Genomic DNA, 27,729 nt, shown 5'->3' on the forward strand with positions numbered 1-27,729 from the left:
GAGAAAATAAAGTTTGCCTTAAGAAGGTGAATGGTCGGGTTCACCCGGAGGTGGAAGCCGTTCCTTGACTTTCTCGGGGATATTTAAATGTCAGCAGATGTAGTATTCCAAGGCGGGACGGGGGCGGGCGGGTGCATTGTTGTATGGTTGGGGTGTGTGAAGATTGAGATGGGGGAGGGGGAATGTTTATTATACCATGTTGATGTCATTATCTATGTTATTTTTATTAAAATTTTCAAATACCTCAATAAAAATATTTTTAAAAAACAATCTCTCCCTCAATGTCAGCAAAACTAAAGAGCTGGTCTTTGACTTCCGGAAACAAAGTATCATACACACCCCTATCTGCATCAACGGGGCCGAGGTGGAGATGGTTGACAGCTTCAAATTCCTAGGTGGGCACATCAATAATCTGTCGTGGTCCACCCACATCAACACTACGACCAAGAAAGTACTGTGGTATTGTGTGAAGCAAATAATGGCATGATGGGAAAACTAGTCAAGTCTTCTTGGTACAAGTGAATTTAAACTGATTTTCATATAACCTAAGGCCCAGAATACAGAGACAGCCGAGGTCAGCATGTCTTGGGAACTGGGTGACTCTGAGAGTCTAGATAAGGCTTGAACTTAGCAGTCTCAATACATAACAAGCTAAAAAACTGTCTCTGCCTGTATGTAAACAAGTTTGTCCAGTTCTTAAAACAAAGACAAGATAATGATATGAAACTCAAGTCCCCTAAAGGTCAGAAGGTGACGCCATTGTAACGATTATTACTTATGTTTTACTTTCGATCAAATTCCTGACCAAGCTGTATTCATGTTATCTTGATCCTATAATGTATAAGAATCGCCTTCTTTTCTGTACTATCGCAGACTTGGGACGGACTCCGCAGTTTGTAATTGACTGCCTTCCGACTTTCCAAGTATCAGCCAATTTCTGCTAGCAGTTCTAATTAGTGAATAAAGTTCAGTTTTGCTTACCTAATGAATGCTGTTTGAATTTCTCTATCACAGTCAAGACGCGGGGAAAATATAAAATACAACAGTACAACAGCGCTATATTTTCTCAGGAAATTCGGCATGTCCACATTGACTCTTACCAACTTTCACAGATGCACCATAGAAAGCGTCCTATCTGGCTGCATCACAGCCTGGTTTGGCAACTGCTCTGCCCAAGATCGTAAGAAACTACAGAGTCGTGAACACCACCCAGTCCATCAACAAAGCCGCCTCCCATCTATTGACTATCTACACCTCCCGCTGCCTTCGGAAAGCAGGCAGCATAATCAAAGACCCCTCCTACCCGTCTTATTCACTCTTCCAACTTCTTCCATCGGACAGGAGATACAAGTCTGAGAACACACACTAACTGATTCAAAAACAGCTTCTTCCCCGGTGTTACCAGACTCCTGAATGACCCTCTTATGGACTGATGTAATCTCTTCACACATCTTCTCTACTGAGTTTACTACACTCCTGTATGCTTCACCTGCTGCCTGTGTCTACGTATTTACATTGCGTATTTTATGTTGCCCATTGTATTTTCTTTTCATGTACGGAATGATCTGTCTGTACTGTACGCAGAATAATACTTTTCCTCGGTGACAATAAACAAATCCAATCCAATCCAACATTTTTTGATGGCAACATTGACTGTTGGAGCATCTCTCTACTCAAGTGGTCCACGTGGTTAAGAACGATCATTCCCTCCATGTCAGGGATTCAGTCTTACAGACAAATATTCTGGAGATCGAAGTTGATCCACTACTGAATTTTAATATTTTGACACTGTCATACTATCTACTTAATATGGGTTTTTTTATTGTTGCAATCGTGATGGCTCATTGATGATTTATATTCATAGAATCCCTACAGTACAGAAGGAGGCCATTTGGCCCATCGAATCTGCACCAACTCTCTGAAAGAGCACCCTACCTCAGCCCAAATCCCTGCCCTATCCCCACAAAACTGTTGGGCACTAAGGGGCAATTTAGCAAAGCCAATCCACCTAACCTGCACATCTTTGAACTGTGGGAGGAAACTGGACCTCCTGGAGGAAACCCACAAAGACACGGGGAGAACATGCAAACTCCACAAAACCCAAGGTCGGAATCGAACCCGGGTCCCTGGCGCTGGTAGGCAACAGTGCTAACCACTGTGCCGCCCCCTCTATTGATAGGCTTTAACGATGTATGTACAATTCCAAATATAGTCTTGCCAGTTTTTTCAAAATCTCGGTCTGTCACGTGTGAAGGAATGGTCGTAGTACTCGTTTCTGGTACTTAGGTTGTGTGATAAAATTTCTTCTCTTTCCAGCATTTCAATTCAGAATCATTTTCATCAACCATTTTAACATATTGGTTCTTGTCCTTATCCCATTCGCGTGACCATTTCAGCAATCTTGTTCAGGCACATAATCTCAGTTTCTTTCTCCGTCTGACTTGCTGATTCTGCTGTCAATTTCAATGTTTTTTTGCCTCTTCAGTTAATTTCTCATTGTCAAGCTTCCCTTCTTCAAGTTCTTATTCTCCAAATTCAATTCTTCACTGGGCTTGTTCTTATTTTCTCATTTTTTCATGGAGTTGTTGCCGATTTTGATGAGTGGAATACTATCCCACTAGCGTCACTAATAACTGTTGCCCTTCTTAATATCGAGTAATATTGATTTTCAGAGTCACCAGGTATCAGATACCACCACAAGGTTCAACCAGATATTAATCAAAGACCCAACAACCAGTCAGTTAGTTCAAGTTCAATAATGGTTTATTTACACACAAGATTAACTCACACATGCAACATAAAAACACTACAAGCTAAACTACACCTAACACTACAACAACCTGTACTTAACTTTCAGGCACCCGGCTTTGGCAAAGGAACAAGGCCTTTGTCCGGATCTGGAGTGGCTGGATCTGGAGAAGTAACTTCGGTTCTGCTGGGCTCATCCGTCTTGTTCGCGATCGTTGATCTTGATCTTGCTTCTGGTCGTGGTGTTGCAGTTGGCTTCAGTATAGGCCGGGCCGAAGAGTGCCGGCGTGCCAGGGCCAAAAGCGATCAAACACAAGGCAGTGTCTCTCTTTATCCTTTGGGGTTTCGCGCTCTTTTGGGTGGTCCTTTGCTTGGGACCCAATAATTCGGCTTGCTTCGATCACTGCCCTCAATTTGAGCCAATAAAGGGGCGGCTGCCTTGATGGCTGGGCGTGTCTTGTGCGGTCGTTGACCTTGGCCGTTTGGGCTTCCTGGGTGAAGGGAGTGGCGCCTGTGTCTGGAATTGTATCTGATACCTGAGTTCCAGTCCTTTGTCCCGGGGAAATGGGTCATTAGAATGCAAATCGGCTAGGGGTTTCGATACTGTCTGGTTTTCTGTCAGCAAATATACAGTCAGGCTCGGAGTTTGCCTGAATCCTATATTGGCCATATTTCCCTTGAGTCTTTGCAAGTATCCATGTTTACTTTGTAAGTGGCCATCCCAGATGGCTACAGAGTTAAGCTTATTCTACAGTGTCTCATCTCCTTAACTTAATTTTGTAAATTGTTGCAACTTCTTTTTTTCTCCAGGTTTGCTGTCAGCCATTTCATCTTGTTGTTTTAATGCCTGCTTTGTCATTTTTCTTTTTGCTGGTTCGTCTTTATGTTAAATAACTACATTCTTTCGAAGTCTTTCATTTCTGCGTTTCTTCCGAGGAGAATCCATCATGTTCTTACTGGATAAACACATTTCAAAAATGGAACCTTCATTTCTACTTGTCTTAACTTGATCCAAACCCTTTTGGCTTCACTGTTGGTCAGGTCTTTCTCTGACAAAGAGTTGACTCATTTCTATTCGGCATTTCTCTCGTTGTCCTTCATTTGGTCATTTAGTGTCTTTTGTTACCATCCTTCTGGGACTTATATTGCCTCCTATTGGAGTCTTCTTTTGCCCTCTTTCTGGGGTCTTTTATCGGAGGTCATTGTTGCTGCCTTTTTGTGGTCTTCGTTGCCTCCTCAGAGGTCTTCTGTTGAGGTTTTTATTGCTTATGAACCATTTTTTTGAGAGTTGCCCTCTATATATGGAGAGTTGTCCTCCAAGTTTCCTGTTCATAGCCATTTGTTCCTTCTTGGTTGCCACTGTAAGTGCTGTGAGTGCCACTTTAAAACTGATTTTTTTTTCACTGAGCTGTCGGCAGATTCCGGCGTTCTTCTATTATTCCCGCGCTTTTGAAGTTTTGGCGTGAACCTGGCTGCTCCTTTTTGAAATTTTAAAACTTCCTTTTTCCTACAGGAAAGCCCTTTTAGTAATCCCTGGAGATTTTTTTCCTCTTCTGGCTGTTGGAGAGTCTGGGGTTTTTCTTATTTTTGATGTGCCAGTTTTTTGTCCATTTCACTCAGAGATCCAGTGCTTTTGTGGTCCAAGGGGCTGTTATTTTTAAATTTGCTAATTTTGTTTAATCAGCTTCTCTGCTGGCTTGAAGTCCATCCGTGCAGGGATTGCTGCCATACACCGCCTGCAGGCTCTGCTCCGAGCTTCCAGTTTCAGCCTCTTGATTTTCCCACACTCGGAATATCTTGCTGCAGTTGCTTGGGCATTTTTGAAAATTCAGAACACTGCTTTGCATGCTCTCTTCTTCCTTGGAAAAAAAACTTTGCAGCAACACTGTTTCTTTTTAACTTAAGTTCTTTTTAACTTAAGGGGCTTTTCACAGTAACATCATTTGAAGCCTACCTGTGACAATAAGCGATTTTCATTTCATTTCATTTCCATTCTTTTTAAAGTTAAAGTCACAGCTCTTACTTCTCAGGCTTATTTTCTCTTGATTTTTTTCTATATGTTTCTAAAATTTTGACTGTACCCCGCCAATTCAGATCTGTTCTGCGTCTGTCCCTCCGTCTGGAAATATCTCAAATGGGTCTATATGCCCAAAGAGAGGCATTCAGGCGAGTACCTTTTTCTTCAGACTTCAAGTAAAACAGGATGCTCACAGGTGTCAGGCCGGAGGCAGTGTCATCATAATGTTATCCTCGTCGTCAGATGCAATGATGCACTTTCACAGACTTCATTAGAAACACAAAGGGTATTTATTAATAAGAAAAAAGAGTACAGCCGCACCATGGCCACATGGGCATCCTTAGTTCCCATTGTGCCTTCTGCCCAAGAGAGGCCACCACTCCCTGGGGTGATTACCCACTCTTGACTCCCAATTGCTCCCCCAAGCCTGGCGACCCCTTTCTGCTGTGACGCCCTTAAAGGGACAATCACCACAGGCGTTCTCCATCACAACAGTGGCTGCGGTGCAAAAAGTATTTTATCCGCTTTGCACTCCTGTGATTATGAAAAGCGCTTGGAAGTATTTAATGCTCTTCTGAGAATAAATACAAGTGCCCCTCACATTATTTTTTTTTGAAAAACATCCCGAAGGTGCATTCAGATTTTAACAACCTGAGAAGCAAAATCCAGTCATTCGCTGCCGGATCCAAATGCAAACACGAGCAGCCGGTTTGGTACTGAGGGCAAAGGGCAGCTGCGCCGAGCTCATTCCACTTAAGGTGGAGTACGACGGCAATGTTATTGACTTTCCGTTTAGCCGCCGTTGCTGAGGCTGATCCGGCTGGCAGCGCGCTCCCCCCCGCCGGTAGGGCGACAGCGAGCCCGGGCTGTTGGCTAGCTCGGATGTCCCCCTCCCCTCCCTGTTGGAAAGGCCTCATCCGGCCCCGGATCTCCCGGTCCGAAGAGCGGGGGAGACTGGCAGCTGGTTGCCCATTTGGAAGGTCCCGGGGCCCAGGCCTCGGCCTACATTCCAGATCCGCGTCCTTTCCCATTGCACGGCGCCGGCTTGGTTGCAACCCTCCCGGAGCACCTCCCAGAACAGCCGCCCAAACCTTCAGCCACCCCCCTGCCACAATAGCGAGAGCCGCCCTTCAAACCCCGCGTTATAATAAAGGCCGGCCTCTGTAGTGGGAGCCAGGAGAAATAATCATAGTCGTATTTTCAAAAATACTAAGCAAAGCCCTTCAAAGACCGTTTCACCCTGCAGAGGCGATCGGTTCAGGCTCTTGTTCAATCGTTTAAATTTGTCTCAGGGTGCTGCTTAGTGACCCATTGCTTAAGAATTGTACCATTGCTTTAAGGTGGATTTGCTGGTATTTTGAGTTAAATTAGGATTTTGTTTTAGTGAAAAATGTGTGATTCTTTTTAGCCATGGAGGGCCGAGTGGACAGTGACAGAAAGAAAAGTAAGAACCCCAGCACATCTTCAGAGGAGCAGAAAAAAAGAGACCGAGGTAATGGTTGATTTTATAATATTATTACCTGCCATTTGTCTCAAATAATGATTGCATAAAGAACATTGGAATTGCTAAAACCATTCAGAAAAAAAAATCATATTGTGAATGGCCACCAGCAAGCTGGTGACCCCACCCCCAGTTGGCCATTGAAACTTTGAAAGATTTTGGTGGGAGGAACCTTTCTTACTTTTTTGCTTCCAGGTGTGGTGTGCAAATCTGTGCCACTCCTGGGTCTGTATGTCTCCAGTTGCCCTTCCTGCTAAATCATTCTGCAAGTTAATCTAATTGTAGATATATGTGTGAAATGGGGATGATGGCTGATGAGAGATAGGGAATCAAATTGATAGGGACGGTAGACAGATGTTTCTTGTTCACTATTAATTTGAGTTTTTATTAAGAATGATTTTAATTTAGAAAGCAAATAAAGCCAGGTAAGATAATCAGTGAGATGGGAAACTGATTCGAGGATATTGCCACCCATTGTGGGGGAGTGGATAACGGTGAAGTATGTGATAGTGGATCAAGGATAAAAAGGATAAAAAATTTAAGTGGAAAGGAGATAGAAATCATTATAAGACAGAGGAGCAGAATTAGGCCACCCGGCCCATCAGGTCTGCTCCGCCATTCAATCATAGCTAATATTTTTCTCATCCCCATTCTCCTACCTTCTCCCCATAACCCCTGAACCCTTACTAATCAAGAACCTATCTATCTCTGTCTTAAAGACACTAAATGATTTGGCCTCCACAGCCTTCTGCGGCAAAGAGGCACAGATTCACCACACTCTGGCTGAAGAAATTCCTCCTCATCTCTGTTTTAAAGGATCGTCCCTTTATCTGAGATTGTATCCTCTGCTGCTGGTTCTTCCTGCAAGTGGAAACATCCTCTCCACGTCCACTCTATCCAGACCTCTTAGTATCCTGTAAGTTTCAATAAGATCCCCCCTCATCCTTCTAAACTCCCAACGAATACAGAACCAGAGTCCTCAACCATTCCTCATATGACAAGCTCTTCATTCCAGGGATCATTGTTGTGAACCTCCTCCGGACCTTTTCCAAGGCCAGCACATCCTTCCTTAGATACGGGGCCCAAAACTGCTCACAATATCCAAATGGGGTATGATCAGAGCCTTATATACCTCAGAGGTACATCCCTGGTCTTGTATTCTAGCCCTCTTGACATGAATGCTAATGTTGCATTTGCCTTCCTAACTGCCGACTGAACCTGCACGTTAATCTTGAGACAATCCTGAACAAGGACTCCCAAGGCTCTTTGTACTTCTGATTTCCTAAGCGCTTCCCCATTTAGAAAATAGTCTATGCCTCCATTTCTCCTTCCAAAGTGCATAACCCCACACTTTTCTGCACTGTATTCCATCTAGCACTTCTTTGCCTACTCTCCTAGCCTGTCCAAGTTCTTCTGCAGCCCACCTGCTTCCTCAATACTACCTGTTCCTCTACAGATCTTTGTATCATCTGCAAACTTGGTAACAGTGCCTTCAGTTCCTTCTTCCAGATCATTAATATATAGTGTGAAAAGTTGCAGCCCCAGCACCGACCCCTGAGGCACACCACGAGTCACTGGCTGCCATGCTGAAAAAGACCCCTTTTCCCCCACTCTCTGCCTTCTGCCAGTCAGCCAATCCTCTATCCATGCCAGGATCTTGCCCTTAACACTATGGGCTCTTAAATTATTTAACAGTTTCCTACGCGACACCTTGTCAAAGACCTTCTTCAAATCTAAATTAATCACGCCCACTGGTTCTCCTTTGTCTCACTTCCTGTTACTTCCTCAAAGAACTCTAACAGATTTGTCAGACATGACCTCCCCTTGACAAAGCCATGCTGACTCAGTCCTATTTTAGCATGCACTTCATCTTTAATAATGGACTCTTAAAATCTTACCAATGACCAAAGTTAGGCTAACCGGCCTATAATTTCCTGTCTTCTGCCTCCCTCCCCTCCTTCTTAAACAGCGGTATTACATTAGCCACTTTCCAGTCCTCTAGGACCCTTCCTGCCTCCAGTGATTCCTGAAAGATCACCACCAATGCCTCCCCAATCTCCTCATCTATCTCTTTGGGGTGTAGTCCATCCATTCCAGATGATTTATCCACCTTCAGACCTTTCAGTTTTCCCAGAACCTTCTCCTTAGTGATGGTCACTGCACTCACCTCTGCCCCCTGATTCTCCTGGAACTCTGGCATTCCACTGGTGTCTTCCACCGTGAAGACTGATGCAAAGTAACTGTTCCTCTGCCATTCTTTTGTTTCCTATTATTACATCTCCAGCCACGTTTTCCAGTGGTCCAATGTTTATTTTTGCCTCTCTTACCTTTTTATATATTGAAAAAACTCTTCCTATCTTTTACATTACTAGCTAGTTTGCATTGATATTTCATGTTCTCCCCCCTTGTTGCTTTTTTAGTTGTCTTCCACTCGCTTTTAAAGGCTTCCAAATCCTCTGGCTTCCCACTAATCCTCGCCACTTTTTATGCTTTTCCTTTTGCTTTTATGCTGCCCTTGATTTCCCTCGCCAGCCATGGATGCTTTGTCCTCCCCTTAGCATGTTTCCTCCTCCTTTAGGATGAATTTCTGTTGTGCTTCCCCAAATAACCCCCAAAACCCCTGCCATTGCTGTTCCACTGTCTTCCCTGCTAGGCTCTTTTTCCAATCAACTCTGGCCAGCTTCTCCCTCATGTCTTATAAGAGCTGTGGGTATGTTGTAGGGAAGGCAATGGGAAGGTGAAGAGGTAGAGGATGTGACACGCCTTGGAGAAGTGTGACTAATTAGGGGAGAGGCTGGGAAGGGAGCAACTGAGGGCCATGTTTTCCCCATAATCCCTATCCAAATATGGTCTGCAGTCATTGGTGGCTCAATTTTCTCCACACCAAACCAAAACATCTGCTAGTTCTCAAATAGAAACGGTCAACACAAAGTTACCAGCGATTGACTTTATTCTTGAACTTAGTTTGTATCAGCACTGCAGATGCTGAAAATCTAAATTTAAAATAAGAAAACCCGAGAAATACTCAGCAGACCAGGCATCTGTGGATCTTTCCAGTTCTCTCTAGCTCTGGTAATGAGTCATCCTGACTCAAAACGTTAGCTCTGTTCTCCCCCAACACATGCTGTCAGATGTGCTGAGATTTTCTGGCATTTACTGTTTTTGCTAACTATTAGGCCGATGACCTTTAATATTCAGTATTATGCTGCAACTGCTATGCCATCAATTCCTCCTATAACACATCCTGCAGCCTATGTTCATTAACTTTAACTGCTTGGAGAATAATATTACATATATATGTTTTCTAAATTTACATTTTCAGATATAAATAGCAGCTGAGTTCTGCTAATTATTGCTAGATCAGGCATGCTACTGCCTGTATACTTTACCTGGATACAAAGAGGAAGCTTCTTATTTAAAAAAATATATAATATTAATATAAATAATATAAATTAAGTTCTATCTATAATTTCTGCATAAAAATGTACCAAACACCATCAAACTCTGGCACTCAAATCTTCGCACCAATGTGTTACATTTCCCCCTCGTATTACACAATAAAGAACAGAGCTTTGGAAAATTGGAAAATTAGATCTGTGTTGGAGAGAGTGAATATTTAAGATGAACAAAGAACAATACAGCACAGGAACAGACCCTTCGGCCCTCCAAGCATGCGCTGTTCACGTGTCCTATCTAGACCAACCGCCTGTATACCCCACCTGTTCATGTCCCTATCCAGATAAGTCTTAAAGGTCACTAACGTATCTGCCTCAACAACCCCACTTGGCAGTGCATTCCAGGCCATCACCACGCTCTGTGTAAAAAAAAAAAACACTTCCCCCGCAATCTCCATTGAACCATTCCACCCTCGCCTTGAACTTGTGCCCCCTTGTAGTTGTCATTTCCACCCTGGGAAAAAGCCTCCAACTGTTCACCCTATCTATACCCCTAATAATTTTATAAACTTATATCAGGTCGCCCCTCAGCCTTCGTCTGTCCAGGGAGAACAATCCCAGTTTATTCAATCTTTCTTCATAGCTAATACCCTCCATACCAGGCAACATCCTGGTAAACCTTTTCTGTACTCTCCAAAGCCTCCACATCCTTCTGATAGCACAGTGACCAGAATTGGACACAGTATTCCAAATGTGGCCTAACCGACGTTCTATCTAATTGTAACGCAATTTTCAAGCTTTTATACACGATACCCCGTCCTGTGAAAGCAAGTGTGCCATGTGCTTTCTTCACCACAATTTCCACCTGTGCTGCCACTTTTAAGGATCCGTGACCTGGAGGCCCAGATCGCTCTGTGTCTCTATGCTCCTGATAGTGCTGCCATTTATTTTATAGCTCCCACCTGAACTGGATCTACCAAAATGCATCACCTCGCATTTGTCCGGGTTAAATTCCATCTGCCATTTCTCTGCCCAATTTTGCAGCCTATCTATATCCTGTTGTATTCTCTGACAATCTTCATCACTATCTGCAACTCCTGCAATCTTAGTGTCATCCGCAAACTTGCTAATCAGACTCGCTATGTTTTCTTCCAAGTCATTTATATATATATATTACAAAGAGCAGTAGTACCACAACTGATCCCTGTGGAACACCACTAGTTACAAACCTCAATTCGGAAAAACACCCTTTCACTGCTATCCTCTGTCTTCTATGGCCAAGCCAGTTCTGGATCCATCCAGCTAATTCACCCCTGACCCCATGTGATCTAATCTTTTGCATCAGCCTGCCATGAGGGACTTTATCAAATGCTTTACTAAAGTCAATGTCTTCCCTCATCAATTATTTTTGTCACCTCTTCAAAACATTAAATCAAATTAGTGAGACATGACCTCCCTCGTACAAAACCATGCTATCTGTCACTAATAAGACCATTCACTTCCAAATGTGCATAGATCCAATCTCTGAGAATCTTTTCCAACAATTTCACTATCACTGATGTCAAGCTCACTGGCCTATAATTACCTGGATTACCCTTGCAACCCTTCTTAAATAAATGTGGATGGAATGGCGATCAAATGGGTTGTTTTGTCCAGGAAGGTGTCAAGCTTCTTGATTGTAATTGGGGCTGCATTCATCCAGGCAACTGGAGAGTATTCCATCACGCTACTGACTTGTGGCTTGTACATGATGAACAGGCTTTGGCGAGTCAAGTGAGTCCTCTCCACAGAATACGCAGCCTCTGACTTTTTATATGGCTGGTCCAGTTCAGTTTCTGGCTAGTGGTAACTCCAAGGATGTTGATAATGGGGAATTCAGCAATGGTAATACCATTTAATGTTATGGGGAGGTGGTTATATTCTCTCTTGTTGGAGATGATCATTGCCTGGCACTTGTGTGGCACGAATGTGTATGGGTAGACAACGTGGAATCTGCATGGGTAAAGCTGAGAAACACCAAGGGGAAAAAAAATTAGGTGTGGTAGTTAGCACATAGACCACAAAACTGTAGTGGTGATGTTGAGGATGGCATTCAACAGAAAATTAGAGATGGTAGGCCATGGGTAAGAGTACACATTGACTTTGGAAGCCCTTTCATGAGCTCAATGTTTCTTTCATTAGTGGATGCGCATTCTCTAAGTGGATAGATGTATTTTGGTGAAGACAACTACCTCCTATGCAATGGTTGAAAGGTTAACGGCAGTGTTTCTGCATCACATAGTACCAGAGGTACCGGTTTCAGATACTGCTTTTAACAGCATGGAGTTTCAGAAATCCATGGCCTTCAATGGCATTAAGCACATAAAACAGCACCGCACCACACCACCCATCATCAAACGGGTTAGCAGAACGGGCTGTACAATCATTCAAGTATGGAATCATTCAAGTATGGACTTTCAGGGCAGCACGGTGGCACAGTGGTTAGCATTGCTGCCTACGGCGCTGAGGACCCGGGTTCGAATCCCCGCCCTGGGTCACTGTCTGTGGAGTTTGCACATTCTCCCTGTGTCTGCGTGGGTTTCGCCCCCACAACCAAAAAAGATGTGCAGGATAGGTGGATTGGCCACGCTAAATTGCCCCATAATTGGAAAAAAAAATTGGGTACTCTATATTTATTTAATAAAAAAATAAAGTATGGACTTTCAAACGAGCGCGAGAGGGAGAGCCAGCCGGGACTTTCAAACGAGCGCGAGAGGGAGAGCCAGCCGGGACTTTCAAACGAGCGCGAGAGGGAGAGCCAGCCGGGACTTTCAAACGAGCGCGAGAGGGAGAGCCAGCCGGGACTTTCAAAAGAGCGCGAGAGGTGAGCCAGCCGGGACTTTCAAAAGAGCGCGAGAGGTGAGCCAGCGGGGACTTTAAAAAGGGAGCGAGAGGTGAGCCAGCGGGGACTTTAAAAAGGGCGCGAGAGGTGAGCCAGCCGGGACTTTTTAAAAAAGGCGCAAGAGGGAGAGCCAGCCGGGACTTTCAAACGAGAGGGAGAGCCAGCCAGGACTTTCAAACGAGCGCGAGAGGGAGAGCCAGCCGGGACTTTCAAAAGAGCGCGAGAGGTGAGCCAGCCGGGACTTTCAAACGAGAGGGAGAGCCAGCCGGGACTTTCAAACGGGCGCGAGAGGGAGAGCCAGCCGGGACTTTCAAACGGGCGCGAGAGGGAGAGCCAGCCGGGACTTTCAAAAGAGCGCGAGAGGTGAGCCAGCCGGGACTTTCAAACGAGCGCGAGAGGGAGTGCCAGCCGGGACTTTCAAACGGGCGCGAGAGGGAGAGCCAGCCGGGACTTTCAAACGAGCGCGAGAGGGAGAGCCAGCCGGGACTTTCAAACGAGAGGGAGAGCCAGCCAGGACTTTCAAACGAGCGCGAGAGGGAGAGCCAGCCGGGACTTTCAAAAGAGCGCGAGAGGTGAGCCAGCCGGGACTTTCAAACGAGAGGGAGAGCCAGCCGGGACTTTCAAACGGGCGCGAGAGGGAGAGCCAGCCGGGACTTTCAAACGGGCGCGAGAGGGAGAGCCAGCCGGGACTTTCAAAAGAGCGCGAGAGGTGAGCCAGCCGGGACTTTCAAACGAGCGCGAGAGGGAGAGCCAGCCGGGACTTTCAAACGGGCGCGAGAGGGAGAGCCAGCCGGGACTTTCAAACGAGCGCGAGAGGGAGAGCCAGCCGGTACCGATCCTGTTTTTCTTTTATTATAAGGCGGGCACTGGAAGTACGACCCGCGGACTTCTGGGAAGGTTTTTTTTTCCCCCTAGCCAATAAATTCTGGTGGAGAGGAAACCCGAGACACTACACGTATAGTGTCTCCCACCCGCCCTCCTCCTCTAACCTAATAATAAGTGTGAGCAGGTAAGTGCTATATTATATTATTATTTTTTATTTATTTTATATTTGTTAACCAGAACTTGGTTGGAACTTAGAGGGATGGCAGGGAAGGCAGTGCAATGTTCCTCCTGCAGGATGTTTGAGGTGAGGGATGCCGTTAGTGTCCCTGCTGATTTTACCTGCAGGAAGTGCAGCCATCTCCAGCTCCTCCAAGACCGAGTTAGGGAACTGGAGCTGGAGTTGGATGAACTTCAGATCATTCGGGAGGCAGAGGGGGTCATAGATAGGAGCTTCAGGGAAGTAGTTACACCAAAGACTGGAGATAGATGGGTAACTGTAAGAGGGACTGGGAAGAAGCAGTCAGTGCAGGGACCCCCTGCGGTCATTCCCCTGCGTAACAAGTATACCGTTTTGGGTACTTGTGGGGGGGGGGACTTACCAGGGGTAAGCCATGGGGTACGGGCCTCTGGCACGGAGTCTGTCCCTGTTGCTCAGAAGGGAAGGGGGGAGAGGAGCAGAGCATTAGTAATTGGGGACTCAATAGTCAGGGGCACAGATAGGAGATTTTGTGGGAGCGAGAGAGACTCAGGTTTGGTATGTTGCCTCCCAGGTGCAAGGGTGCGTGATGTCTCGGATCGTGATTTCCGGGTCCTTAAGGGGGAGGGGGAGCAGCCCCAAGTCGTAGTCCACATTGGCACTAACGACATAGGTATGAAAGGGGACAAGGATGTCAGGCAGGCCTTTAGAGAGCTAGGATGGAAGCTCAGAGCGAGAACAAACAGAGTTGTTATCTCTGGGTTGTTGCCCGTGCCACGTGATAGTGAGACGAGGAATAGGGAGAGAGAGCAATTAAACACGTGGCTACAGGGATGGTGCAGGCGGGAGGGATTCAGATTTCTGGATAACTGGGGCTCTTTCTGGGGAAGGTGGGACCTTTATAGACAAGATGGTCTACATCTGAACCTGAGGGGCACCAATATCTTGGGGGGGAGATTTGTTAGTGCTCTTTGGGGGGGTTTAAACTAATTCAGCAGGGGCATGGGAACCTGGATTGTAGTTTTGGGGTACGGGAGATTGAGAGTATAGAGGTCAGGAGCACAGATTTGGCTTCGCAGGAGGGTGCCAGTGTTCAGGTAGGTGGTTTGAAGTGTGTCTACTTCAGTGCCAGGAGTATACGAAATAAGGTAGGGGAACTGGCAGCATGGGTTGGTACCTGTGACTTCGATGTTGTGGCCATTTCAGAGACATGGATAGAGCAGGGACAGGAATGGTTGTTGCAGGTTCCGGGGTTTAGGTGTTTTAGTAAGCTCAGAGAAGGGGGCAAAAGAGGGGGAGGTGTGGCGCTGCTAGTCAAGGACAGTATTACGGTGGCGGAAAGGATGCTAGATGGGGTCTCTTCTTCCGAGGTAGTATGGGCTGAGGTTAGAAACAGGAAAGGAGAGGTCACACTGTTGGGAGTTTTCTATAGGCCACCTAATAGTTCTAGGGATGTAGAGGAAAGGATGGCGAAGATGATTCTTGCAAAGAGCGAAAGTAACAGGGTAGTTGTTACGGGAGACTTTAACTTTCCAAATATTGACTGGAAAAGATATAGTTCGAGTACATTAGATGGGTCGTTCTTTGTACAATGTGTGCAGGAGGGTTTCCTGACACAATATGTTGACAGGCCAACAAGAGGCGAGGCCACATTGGATTTGGTTTTGGGTAATGAACCAGGCCAGGTGTTAGATCTGGAGGTAGGTGAGCCCTTTGGAGACAGTGACCACAATTTGGTGACCTTTACGTTAGTGATGGAAAGGGATAAGTATACCCCGCAGGGCAAGAGTTATAGCTGGGGGAAGGGCAATTATGATGCCATTAGACATGACTTAGGGTGTGTAGGTTGGAGAAGTAGGCTGCAAGGGTTGGGCACACTGGATATGTGGAGCTTGTTCAAGGAACAGCTATTGCGTGTTCTTGATAAGTACGTACCAGTCAGGCAGGGAGGAAGGGGTCGAGCGAGGGAACCGTGGTTTTCCAAAGAAGTGGAATCTCTTGTTAAGAGGAAGGAGGCCTATGTGAAGATGAGGCGTGAAGTTTCAGCTGGGGCGCTTGATAGTTACAAGGAAGCGAGGAAGGATCTAAAGAGAGAGCTAAGACGAGCAAGGAGGGGACATGAGAAGTCTTTGGCAGGTAGGATCAAGGAAAACGCAAAAGCTTTCTATAGGTATGTCAGGAATAAAAGAATGACTAGGGTAAGAGTAGGGCCAGTCAAGGACAGTGGTGGGAAGTTGTGTGTGGAGGCTGAGGAGATAAGCGAGATACTAAATGAATACTTTTTGTCAGTATTCACTCAAGAAAAAGAAAATATTGTGGAGGAGAATGCTGAGACCCAGGCTATTAGAATAGATGGCATTGAGGTGCGTAGGGAAGAAGTGTTGGCAATTCTGGACAAGGTGAAAATAGATAAGTCCCCGGGGCCTGATGGGATTTATCCTAGGATTCTCTGGGAAGCCAGGGAAGAGATCGCTGAGCCTTTGGCTTTGATTTTTATGTCATCATTGGCTACAGGAATAGTGCCAGAGGACTGGAGGATAGCAAATGTGGTCCCTTTGTTCAAGAAGGGGAGTAGAGATAATCCCGGTAACTATAGGCCGGTGAGCCTCACGTCTGTTGTGGGTAAAGTCTTGGAGAGGATTATAAGAGATACGATTTATAATCATCTAGATAGGAATAATGTGATTAGGGATAGTCAGCATGGTTTTGTGAAGGGTAGGTCATGCCTCACAAACCTTTTCGAGTTCTTTGAGAAGGTGACTGAACAGGTAGCCGAGGGTAGAGCAGTTGATGTGGTGTATATGGATTTCAGTAAAGCGTTTGATAACGTTCCCCACGGTCAGCTATTGCAGAAAATACGGAGGCTGGGGATTGAGGGTGATTTAGAGATGTGGATCAGAAATTGGCTAGTTGAAAGAAGACAGAGGGTGGTGGTTGATGGGAAATGTTCAGAATGGAGTTCAGTTACGAGTGGCGTACCACAAGGATCTGTTCTGAGGCCGTTGCTGTTTGTCATTTTTATAAATGACCTAGAGGAGGGTGCAGAAGGTTGGGTGAGTAAATTTGCAGACGACACTAAAGTCGGTGGAGTTGTAGACAGTGCGGAAGGATGTTGCAGGTTACAGAGGGACATAGATAAGCTGCAGAGCTGGGCTGAGAGGTGGCAAATGGAGTTTAATGTGGAGAAGTGTGAGGTGATTCACTTTGGAAAGAATAACAGGAATGCGGAATATTTGGCTAATGGTAAAATTCTTGGTAGTGTGGATGAGCAGAGGGATCTCGGTGTCCATGTACATAGATCCCTGAAAGTTGCCACCCAGGTTGATAGGGTTGTGAAGAAGGCCTATGGTGTGTTGGCCTTTATTGGTAGAGGGATTGAGTTCTGGAGCCATGAGGTCATGTTGCAGCTGTACAAAACTCTGGTACGGCCGCATTTGGAATATTGCGTACAGTTCTGGTTGCATCATTATAGGAAGGACGTGGAAACTTTGGAACGGGTGCAGAGGAGATTTACCAGGATGTTGCCTGGTATGGAGGGAAAATCTTATGAGGAAAGGCTGATGGACTTGAGGTTGTTTTCGTTAGAGAGAAGAAGGTTAAGAGGTGACTTAATAGAGGCATACAAAATGATCAGAGGGTTAGATAGGGTGGTCAGTGAGAGCCTTCTCCCGCGGATGGAGGTGGCTAGCACGAGGGGACATAGCCTTAAATTGAGGGGTAATAGATATAGGACAGAGGTAGGTTTTCTACGTAAAGAGTGGTGAGGCCGTGGAATGCCCTACCTGCAACAGTAGTGAACTCGCCAACATTGAGGGCATTTAAAAGTTTATTGGATAAGCATATGGATGATAATGGCATAGTGTAGGTTAGATGGCCTTTAGTTTTTGACTTCCCATGTCGGTGCAACATCGTGGGCCGAAGGGCCTGTACTGCGCTGTATCGTTCTATGTTCTATGAAAGAAAGCAGTTGCCAGCATCCATAAATACAAAGATTACAAGATTTTTGTTAGCCTATGGGACCAGCCCACGTGTGACAACTGGCATAGCCCTGGCAGAACTGATAATGGTTGCGTACCAGATAAAGCCTAATATTTCCAAATTTGTTGGGAAGAGTAGAGTCCAAGCAAAATATTCAAAAAGAATAACCCAGTTTTCATAAGAAAAGTCCTAGCTGGACTCGACTGGAATCTCGCTACTGGAGTCTCAGGAATCGATTAGGTCGGGGCTGGCTTAGCACAGTGGGCTAAACAGCTGGCTTGTAAATCAGAACAAGGCCAGCAACGTGGGTTCAATTCCCATACCAGCCTCCCTGAACAGGCACCAGAATGTGGCAACTGTGGCTTTTCACAGTAACTTCATTTGAAGCCTACTTGTGACAATAAGCGATTTTCATTTCATCATATGAGGTAAGAACCCAGGATAATATCCTGAGGAAATATTTAGACCATTTGAGGAAAAATGAGGCTCCACCAGAACCAGTAGTGTTGCCAACCTCAGACATGCCCACCAGTAGTACTGATCAAAATGTTGAGAACACCGAACAGGCTGCTGTGAACCCAGAGCCTGTTGCCGTGGAAGCTGAAGAGACATCCGCGCAGAATGGACTGGTACCAGGAGAAGCAAATGGAGTGGTTGGCCTGAGCAAGCCAACCTCCGAGGATAGCACGGTAGCGTAGTGGTTAGCACAATTGCTTCACGGTTCCAGGGTCCCAGGTTCGATTCCCGGCTGGGGTCACTGGCTGTGCGGAGTCTGCACGTTCTCCTCGTGTGTGTGTGGTTTCCTCCGGCTGCTCCGCTTTCTTCCATGCAGGTTAGATGGATTGGCCATGCTAAATTGTCTTTGGTGTCCAAAATTGCCTTTAGTGTAGGGTGGGGTAACTAGGTTATGGGGATAGGGTGGAGGTGTGGGCTTGGGTAGGGTGCTCTTTCCAAGAGCCGGTGCAGACTCGATGGGCCGAATGGCCTCCTGCACTGTAAATTCTATGATAAACGCCAACCAGTGATACTTTGTTGCTCTAAATGTAGAAGGAACTCTCCTGATAGACAAGGGTATTGATATTAACATCTCTAGATAATAGGGGACCTGAAGAGGGAAGGGTGTCATGGAAATTCTGCCTGAAAATGATGGGAATGTGTGCAGCTTAAAGGAGAGCGCAAACTTTCAACCCACAGTTTCTTGTCTGGATTGAAAAGCGTAGTCGGTGTATGGATTCCTGTAAATAGTTTCCTGTAAATAGTTTTTCTGTTTGTAAATACATTTTAAGTTATTGCCTTATTCGCAAGTAGCCTTCTGAAGTTTTTGGTACTACAATTAAGAAAGGGAAAATAGAGAATGAGAGTAAGCTGGTGGGGTACATAAAAACTGACTAATAACGTCTATAGGTATGTAAAGAGTCAGAAACAGAGGAGTTTATAATAGAGAACAAACAAATGCCAGACCAACTAAATATATACTTTGGTTCTGTCTTCACAAAGGAGGACACAAAATACCAGAAATTTTGGGTAACACAGGATTTAGTGAGAGTGAGGAACTGAAATGGTGTTGGGGAAATTAATGGGATTGAAGGCCAATAAATTCCCAGGGTCTGATCTACATCCTAGAGTAATGAAGAAAGTGGCCCAATAAATAGTGGATGCATTGGTGGTCCATCTTCCCAGATTCTATAGACATTGGAACAGTTCCTACAAATTGGAGGGTAGCTAATATAAGCCCACTATTTTAAAAAGCCCAGTCAGCCTGACATCGATAGTGAAGAAAACGCTCGGGTCCATTATAAAAGATTTAATAGCAGAACTCTTTGAAAATAGTGGCAGGATTGGACAGAGTCAGCATGGATTTATGAAAGGAAATCATGCTTGGCAAATCTACTGGAATTCTTCAAGGATGTAACTAGTAGAGTTGATATGGGGATGTGGTTTATTTGCACTTTCAGAAGACTTTCAACCAATTCTACATCAGAAACTAGCGTGTAAATTACAGTGCATGGGATTTTGGGTCGTGTATTGAGATGGATAGAAAACTGGTCAGCATTCAGGGAACAGAGTAGGAATAAACGGGTCTTTTTCCAAATGGCAGGCAGTGACTAATGGGGTACTGCAGGGGTCAGTGCTAGGACCCCAGCTATTCACAATATATATTCATGATTTAGATGAGGGAACTAAATGTAATATCTCCAAATTTGCAAATGACACAAAGCTCGGTGGGAGAGTGAGTTGTGAGGAGGATGCAAAAATGCTTCATTGTGATTTGGACAAGTTTAGTGAGTGGGAAAATGCATGACAGATGCAACATAATGTGGATATATGTGAAGTTATCCACCTTAATAGCAGGAAGGCAGATTATTATCTGAATGGCTATAAATTGAGAGAGGGGAATGTGCAACATCGGTGTCCTTGTACATCAATCTGAAAATAATCATGCAGGTGGTGAAGAAGGTAATTTGGCCTTCATAGTGAGCGGATTCGAGGAGCAGGGATGTCTTGCTGTAGTTATACAGGGTCTTGTTGAGATCACACCTGGAATGTTGTGTGTCGTGTTGGTCTCATCTGAGGAAGGATGTTCTTGTTACGGAGGGAGTGCTGTGAATCAGTTTACCAGACTGATTCCTGAGATGGAGGGACTGACATACGAGAAGAGAATGAAACGGTTTGGATTATATTCGCTGGTGTTTAGAAGAATCGTGGGGGGGGAGGGGGGGATCTCATAGAAACTTATAAAATTCTAACAGAACTAGACAGGGTAGATGCAGGAAGGATGATCCCGTTGGCAGGGGACTCCAGAACCAGGGTCACAGTCTAAGTCTAAGGTTGCAGGGTAAACCATTTATGACAGAAATTAGGAGAAATTTCTTCACGCAGAGAGTGATGAACCTGTGGAATTCTCTACCATACAAAGCAAGGAGTTAGATATATTTCTTGGCTAAAATGATCAAAGCATAAGAGGGGGGTGGGGGCTGGGAGAGAGAATGCGGATTGCTCAGTTGGGTGATTAGCCATGATAATGAATGGGCTACTCCCCCTATTTTCCATGTATCTATGAATGTTACTTGCAACTTAGTAGCCCAAGCCTGAATGCCATCCAGATCTTGCTGTACATTGATATTGATTGCTTCAGTATCTAAAGAATCACAAATGGTGCTGAACGTTGTGCAAACATCACTACTCCTGACCTTATGGTGGAGGGAAGATCATTGATGAAACAGCTGAAGATGGTTGGGCCCAAGGACACTGCCCTGAGGAACACCTGCAGCAATGTCCTAGGACTTAGATGATTGACCTCCCAACAACCACAGCCATCTTCCCTTGTGCTAGATATGACTCCAACTAGTGGAGACAATTCCCCCTGGTTCCCATTGACTTCAGTTTTGCGAGGACTCTTTGATGCCACACTTAGTTAAATTCTGCCTTGACATCAAGGGCATTCAGTCTCACCTCACATTCAAAGGTCAGCTCTTTTGTCCATGTCTGGACCATAGCTGTAATAAGGTCAGGAGCTGAGTGGCCCTGGTGGAACCCAAACTGAGGATTGGTGAACAAGTTATTGCTGAGTAAGTGCCGCTCAATAGCACTGTTGGTGGCTCCTTCCACCACTTTGCTGGTAGTAGAGAATAGACTGATGGGGCAGTAATTGGTCAGATTGGATTTGTCCTGTTTTTTGTGGACATTTTCCACATTGCTGGATAGATGCCAGCATTGTAGCTTTACTGGAACAACTTGGCTGGGGGCGGGGCTAGTTCTGGAGCACAAGTCTTCAGTACTATTGTCGTAACCTTTGCAGTATTCAGTGCCTTTAGCCATTTCTTTTTATTGCATGGAGTGAATCGAATTGGCTGAAGACTGGCATCTGTGATGCTGGGGACCTCCAGGAGGGGGCCAAGATGGATCATTTCTTCGGCACCTCTGGATGAAGATGGTTGCAAATTCTTCAGCCCTGTCTGAACCACCCTTCCCCTGCACCCACTCAGTTTACACTCTGTTGCTTGTCAAAGTGGCTTTGGGGACATTTAAACAACAGAATACAGCTAGTACCATAAAAAGGGAGTGGGGTTTGGCTCTCCCTGACACGCCTGCAGTGCGATGGAGGTCTTCACATTTCAAAGAAGGTCCAGTTTGGAAGTCTGGGACAGGAATGTGGAGTTCAGTGCAAGGTTAATAAATAGAATCAGAATAGCAATCCAACAGTGATTGTTACTCCACGGTAGATTTGGCCCACTGTCTCCTCTTGCCAACTCCCCTCTTACTCAAACGTGATCATGGCTAGTGGATTCCAGTGCAGGCTTTCAACTTGATTAAGTTATGGGATTACCTGAGCCAAATTCCATTGTCTAAAGAAATCACATGTAATGGCTTGTCCCCCACCTGAGTGCTGTCTGGATGTTCTGTAAATGGGTCAGGAGAGGTGGTTCATCACATTCCTCTGAGGTGATTATCTTTTGATGGGTTCTTGCAGACAGGTTGACTCCCATTTTAATGGCTTTGGAATTTCTACGGTACAGTGATTCAAATCTTAAAAACTGCTATTTTGAGTCACTGGACTCCTGTTTTAGTCTTTTTAAGATCAGTGACTTTCAGCCAGTAAATCTGTCATCATTATTTTTAAAAAGAATATTTATGAAGGTTTTACACTTTGACAAGCAGCGCAACAAAACCACAAGAATGATACATTACAGCAAGCAAGCAAAAGGTACCCATATATATGAATACAGAGGGGGACAGGAAAACAACTCGTTTGATACAATCATTAGACATAACTGGATGTCTCTGTAAGCCCAACCACAGAATAAGGGAGAAACAAGATAAGCCCATGAAAACATGGTAAAATGGTGCACAACTTCCCACGGAGCAAATGCTTTGAGAATTCAGGATAACTTTTTTGCATCGTGTTTGGGCACGCACCAACACATATATCACCCTCCACTCCAGCGCCAGAGGCACCAATGACGCACCGCAACTTCCTCCCCTCGGGTACCAGATCCATCTGCATGCATGCAGGAACCAATCACTCATTCTTTATACCCGCCCTTAAAAACAAAAGCAAACATACAACACAAGAACTCCCAGATCTAAAAAGGTGTTACATTTCTATCACACCTCAACGTAACCTCAGGCACAGCACAGAACCAACATCATTCCACACATTTATACAGAGATGACCAGCAACAGTATGTTCTGATTGTGCTCAGGACCGTCAACACTTCCCAGGAGAACTGGAACTACTAGAGTGGATCACAGGATGGGTCGGTATTTCCCCGGCACATGCCCATCTCCCATTAATGAAGAAGAGAACAAGCTGTCCATTCAAACAAGAAAGCATCCAGAACACATTAGTGGGGGGTGGGCAACAGGGACTCTGCTCAACCCCAGGCCCCTGTGCATAGAAGAAACAAAACTCAGCCGCTCGGGATTTTCCTAATAAGTACCTTCGAGAAGGGGCATCCCAAGCTCCAGGGGGATCAGGATACCAACCACAGCACCAGATCTGGCCTAGCACAGCACGTTCTGGCACTGGAATCGGCACTCCCAAAAACCTACATCCCAGCCACACCTAGGGCTGCGCACAACTCCCATTTGCACTAAAAAAGGATTTCACCAGCCCCAGCCAGGGAGACCCCATCGCTGGAGAGAAAAAAAATCCCCCAATAATCGTTTGCCCTGGGAGGAGAGGGACCCAATCCCTCCCCTCCTGTTAAATAATGGGAACTTCCCATAGACCACCTGACCGGACCAGCATTTATAATGCAACAGTGCCAACCCAAGTAAAGAGAATAAGGGGAAAAAAAACCCCAAGGGAAGAACGCCCGAGCTGACTTAGTGTTAGGATCACGAACCATATCCCAACATTTGTTAGGATACAGGACAAGAGCCCCAAACACTTATTTTTTTAATTTGTAAAACTGAGGGAAGGGTGGAAAGGATACTTCGCTCCAGGAGTGATTCCATGTGCAATATGTATGTTTTATATTCAAACAAGCTTAATTTTAACACAGGATTAAACATCACAGAAAATAACTTTTGAATTCATGGTTAAACAATTCTTAAAATAAAAGGAAACCCTTTGAACTAATTTGTTCCTTCTGTATCTCCAATTAAGCAAACCCCATCACCGGTCAAAAACCACTTATAAGTCAAGTTAGCAAACACAGGGTTACTTGCTATACACGTGTATAGACATTTCTTGGAAATCCTGCTTGAAGAGAGAGAAAAATCCTTCAGGAAACACCCTGTAAATCCTTCTGTCTGTGTCCAGCTACTGCTTAACCTTGCAGCCTTTGGCAAAAGCTGCTGCTCATCTTAAAACTCCTCGCAGTACTAAAAGCTAAGCTGCCTGCTACAGACCTGGCTTCTCCCATTAATTACATCATCATTATCCCACTCGGATACCCTGACCTGCTTAGCTAAGTCTAAACACAATGACTCAAATTATCCAATCTCCAGGGAATCTTCTTTCTATAAACAAAAGTCCATTAGGCCTCTTTATAAAGACCGATGGTTGGAATGAATGAAAATCTCACCTTTCCAACATCCTAATTTCACCTTTTGCAGACACAGTCTGCCTGTCCGTTGAAACCACAATTTAAAAAAAAAAAATTACCACAACGGATATATATATATGTGTGTATATATAATACAATCTATATTAAAACTTCCAACATTCATCACACCTCGGAATATTAGCCACCTCCCAGTGCTGCCATCAGGTAGTATTCAGGGAAACTACAGCCCTCACTCAACAAAGACACAAATATTGCTTCTACATGGGAATTGCATCACAATGAGGAGGATACTCGGGAGCCACCATGTAAGACCACTTGGAGAAGGGTGCCTGAGTCCCCCTCAAACCTATGCATACGAGGGAAGGGCTCCAAAAATGTAGACACATGGCAAACAGTCTCTCTCTTCAACAAAGCAGTCAAGGATTGACCAAACCCACCTTGGCTTGCACCGGCACTCAATTCTTCCTATTCTAATAGCTCTCAAGAAAAAAAAGCACTCCAACCTCAAGGAAAGGTCAGAAGGAACCCAGCCCTGACAGGATATATAATCTGCCCGGTCCGTTGAAGGAGACAAGAATGAATACTTAAATTCATAATAACAAAAAAGAAAATAAAGAGCCGGTACAGTTAGCTCTAACTGGGAAGCTACCCTCAGTCTCGGTGAGGACCTAACTTGCCCTGCCACCCAACTTCACACCAGCATCATCCAGGATTATTGAAGAACTGCAGGATTATTGAAGAACTGCAGGATAATAACATCATCTGTGTTGCTCGAAGATGCCAAAGCCATAACAGAATCATCAACAACTCCTCAGGATCTCTCGAGGATGCCAACGAATGAAGCACCTTCACTTCCACCATGCCACCACCCGACGCCCAAGCGATCTACATGGTTGACTCTGGCTGGGAGAAAGATGCCTCCAACGTGATTAGCCACCTCCAAATTCTTACGACGAGCATTGATAAGTTTAATATAGGGACAGTGATCGGGAGCCCAACCGACCCCAGATCCTGAAGACTTGATACACTGCTCCGTCGAACCTGATTCTCCCAATTACTAAAGATTGGCATCCAGTTTTAAAAACCCAGTTGGGAGCTCCAACTTCTTGCTAGGCACCGGGGTAACGGACACGCCTTGTCCGGATCCTACCTGCAAAACCCGTCCGGAAAGACATACCATGCAGCAGGATCTCAACTAATCGAAGGTATGCCCTTACCGGGAAAAGTGCTCTCACGAATACAAGAATTCTCTCCTGCACCACCGTTCTCCCAAGCATACCCCTCAGTCCCTTAAAGTGATCTCCCAAGGACCTGCACCATGGAGTTGAGATCCACAACGAGAACAATATTCTCAATGGTGGGCATCAACTTAATGCACACAGCCCCGCAGGAATGAAGGCCAGTTCACCAGCAACAGTGTCACTCCAACTCGGCACAGTGGTTATCACTGCTGCTTCACAGCGCCAGGGAGCCAGGTTCAATTCTGGCCTTGGGTGACTCTGGAGTTTGTACTTCCTCCCCATCTGCATGGGTTTCCTCCGGGTGCTCCAGTTTTCTCCCACAGTCCAAAGATGAAAAAATGAAATGAAAATCGCTTATTGTCACGAGTAGGCTTCAATGAAGTTACTGTGAAATGCCCCTAGTCGCCACATTCCGGCGCCTGTCCAGGGAGGCTGGTACGGGAATCGAACCGTGCTGCTGGCCTGCTTGGTCTGCTTTTAAAGCCAGAGATTTAGCCGCGTGAGCTAGACCAGCCCCTTGTGTGGGTTAGGTGGATTGGCCATGATAAAATTGCCCCTTAGTTTCCAGGGATGTGTAGGTTAGGTGGGGTTACAGGGATGGGACGGGGGAGTGGGCCCAGGTCGGGTGTCCTTTCGGGCAGTTGGTTCAGACTCAATGGGCTGAATGGCCTCCTGTACTGTAGGGATTCTAAGCTAGGCCCGACCCTAGCCAACTCTGACCGCCCGGTCAGACAAGGATTCTCTATGATTTAACTATGCTCAAAAACTCCAATCAGGATAAACCACGGACGTTGTGCAAGACATAGATCCCCCAAAAAAGGCATTTATGAAATGTGCATTAGGATAAAATAAAGGATTAAAAGATGAGCAGAGCCTGTGAAAATACAGACGTTCATGTCACGTGATTCCCCCTACCACCACCCCTCCTCCCACATAGTAATTTTTCATGTAAAGCAGTGGTCTCCAAATAGTCAATCAGGATCGACGGGTTGATCCTGGGGTCTGAAACAGTCGATTGTCATTGCCTGCCGACCCAAGCCAAATTGCGCTAGACTCTGGATTCTCGTAATGATGAGTGAATTCGCTCATTGCCTGCAAAACCACAGCAAAAATGCTCCTGGCTCAGGATTTCTCTTAATGGTGAATGAATCTGCTCATTGCCTGCTGAACAACATCAAAAATCTCGCTCCAAGAGGGCAAAAACTTACAATTTCCTCCAGAAATGGGAAAGTAATTTAATTTTACGAATGTCAAAGGCAAGACCATTTGTCAGCCTTGAGTAAAAGAGGTCATTTGGAATGGCATCACAAGACCATTGTAGCCACCTGGGGTGACCACTGCCCAACACAAAATGGAAGATTGCAAGGAATGCAGGGAAAATGGACATGTTGCAAAAGCAAGCAGCTTGCAAAGCGCTTGTGTATTCTGACTACTGCAGAAACCAGACAGCACTGTGAAAAGAACAAGTTAGCATACTAATGAGGCGATACCGGGCGATCCCCAGGTACAATGGAAACAAGTTAACACAAGTCGATACATTAAATGGAAGGCCAGACTTCTCGGCGCCAAAGGAAGTCCAAAACAATAAGTCCCAAGAACCGCCCAGTGATCGAGGTACTGCCCCGTTATTGGGGAATTCAAATCAATAATTTGGGAAGAGACCCAATCGATTGCGAGTGTATAGAGGGTCTGCCCAGGTGGGCGCGAGACCCTGAGAGGAGTATAAGACAGAGACCCCGACCCCCAGCTCTCTCTCTCTGCCAGCCTCTCCTTGACCAGCCAGCCCTCCCAGCAGAACACTGTTGCAGCAGAAGAACCTTGAGGAGGAGAGGCCTGGACAGCAGCCGCCACCAAGTAAGTGTCATACAACGCACGCTACGAGAATAGACACTCCTGACCCCCTTTAGTCCATAACTACTGGAAGCCTGCGGACCCAGGACAAAGCTAGAGGCCGTTGTTCCCTGATCCGGCAGTCCCCTTATCCAGATAAGTATTTGGCCTATTAGTGGTAGGATTAGCCTAGTCTTATAGTTTTATATGCATGATTAGTAGATTACTGTAATATAATAAATGTGTCTTGTTTGAACTTACTAACTGGTGTATGGATTTATTGCTTTGAACTTGAAACTTGTGGCGGTATCTTAATAATACCTGGCGACTCCACAGCAGGCACGAAATAGAGCCAAATTGAGTGTTAAGCACACTCACCCAGAACGAGCAACACCATGCATACAAAATTTTTGCAATTCGGCAAAGACCAAGTATTGCACTCGTCACATAGATTCCCATCTGATGGACTGTATGAGACTGGCCATCTCAAACTAAGACCCAGACTTCACAGCACTATGTGTGCAAGCACAGGTGCCACACTAAGAATAGGTGAGTGTTATGCATAGAATACGTTTTGGAGGTTTTAGTAAAGTAAAATTTGT

At 45.4% G+C, this 27,729-nt stretch overlaps 1 protein-coding gene across 7 annotated transcripts in view; it reads left to right on the top strand.

Moving 5' to 3' along the window:
* Window positions 1-27,729, top strand: part of si:ch211-22i13.2 (uncharacterized protein LOC553945 homolog) — a 66,100-nt gene that overhangs the window by 11,748 nt on the left and 26,623 nt on the right. For 4 of the 7 annotated variants that reach the window (XM_038810770.1, XM_038810781.1, XM_038810814.1 and 1 more), the window contains exons 1-2: window positions 5,284-5,609; window positions 6,174-6,257. In XM_038810770.1, the coding sequence (XP_038666698.1) occupies window positions 5,540-5,609; window positions 6,174-6,257 (154 nt within the window). In that variant the 5' untranslated portion in view covers window positions 5,284-5,539. The other 3 variants (XM_038810798.1, XM_038810789.1, XM_038810806.1) reach the window with 3 other exon arrangements.

The sequence above is a fragment of the Scyliorhinus canicula genome, chromosome 1 (genome assembly GCF_902713615.1).
Source record: "Scyliorhinus canicula chromosome 1, sScyCan1.1, whole genome shotgun sequence".
NCBI lineage: Eukaryota > Metazoa > Chordata > Chondrichthyes > Carcharhiniformes > Scyliorhinidae > Scyliorhinus > Scyliorhinus canicula.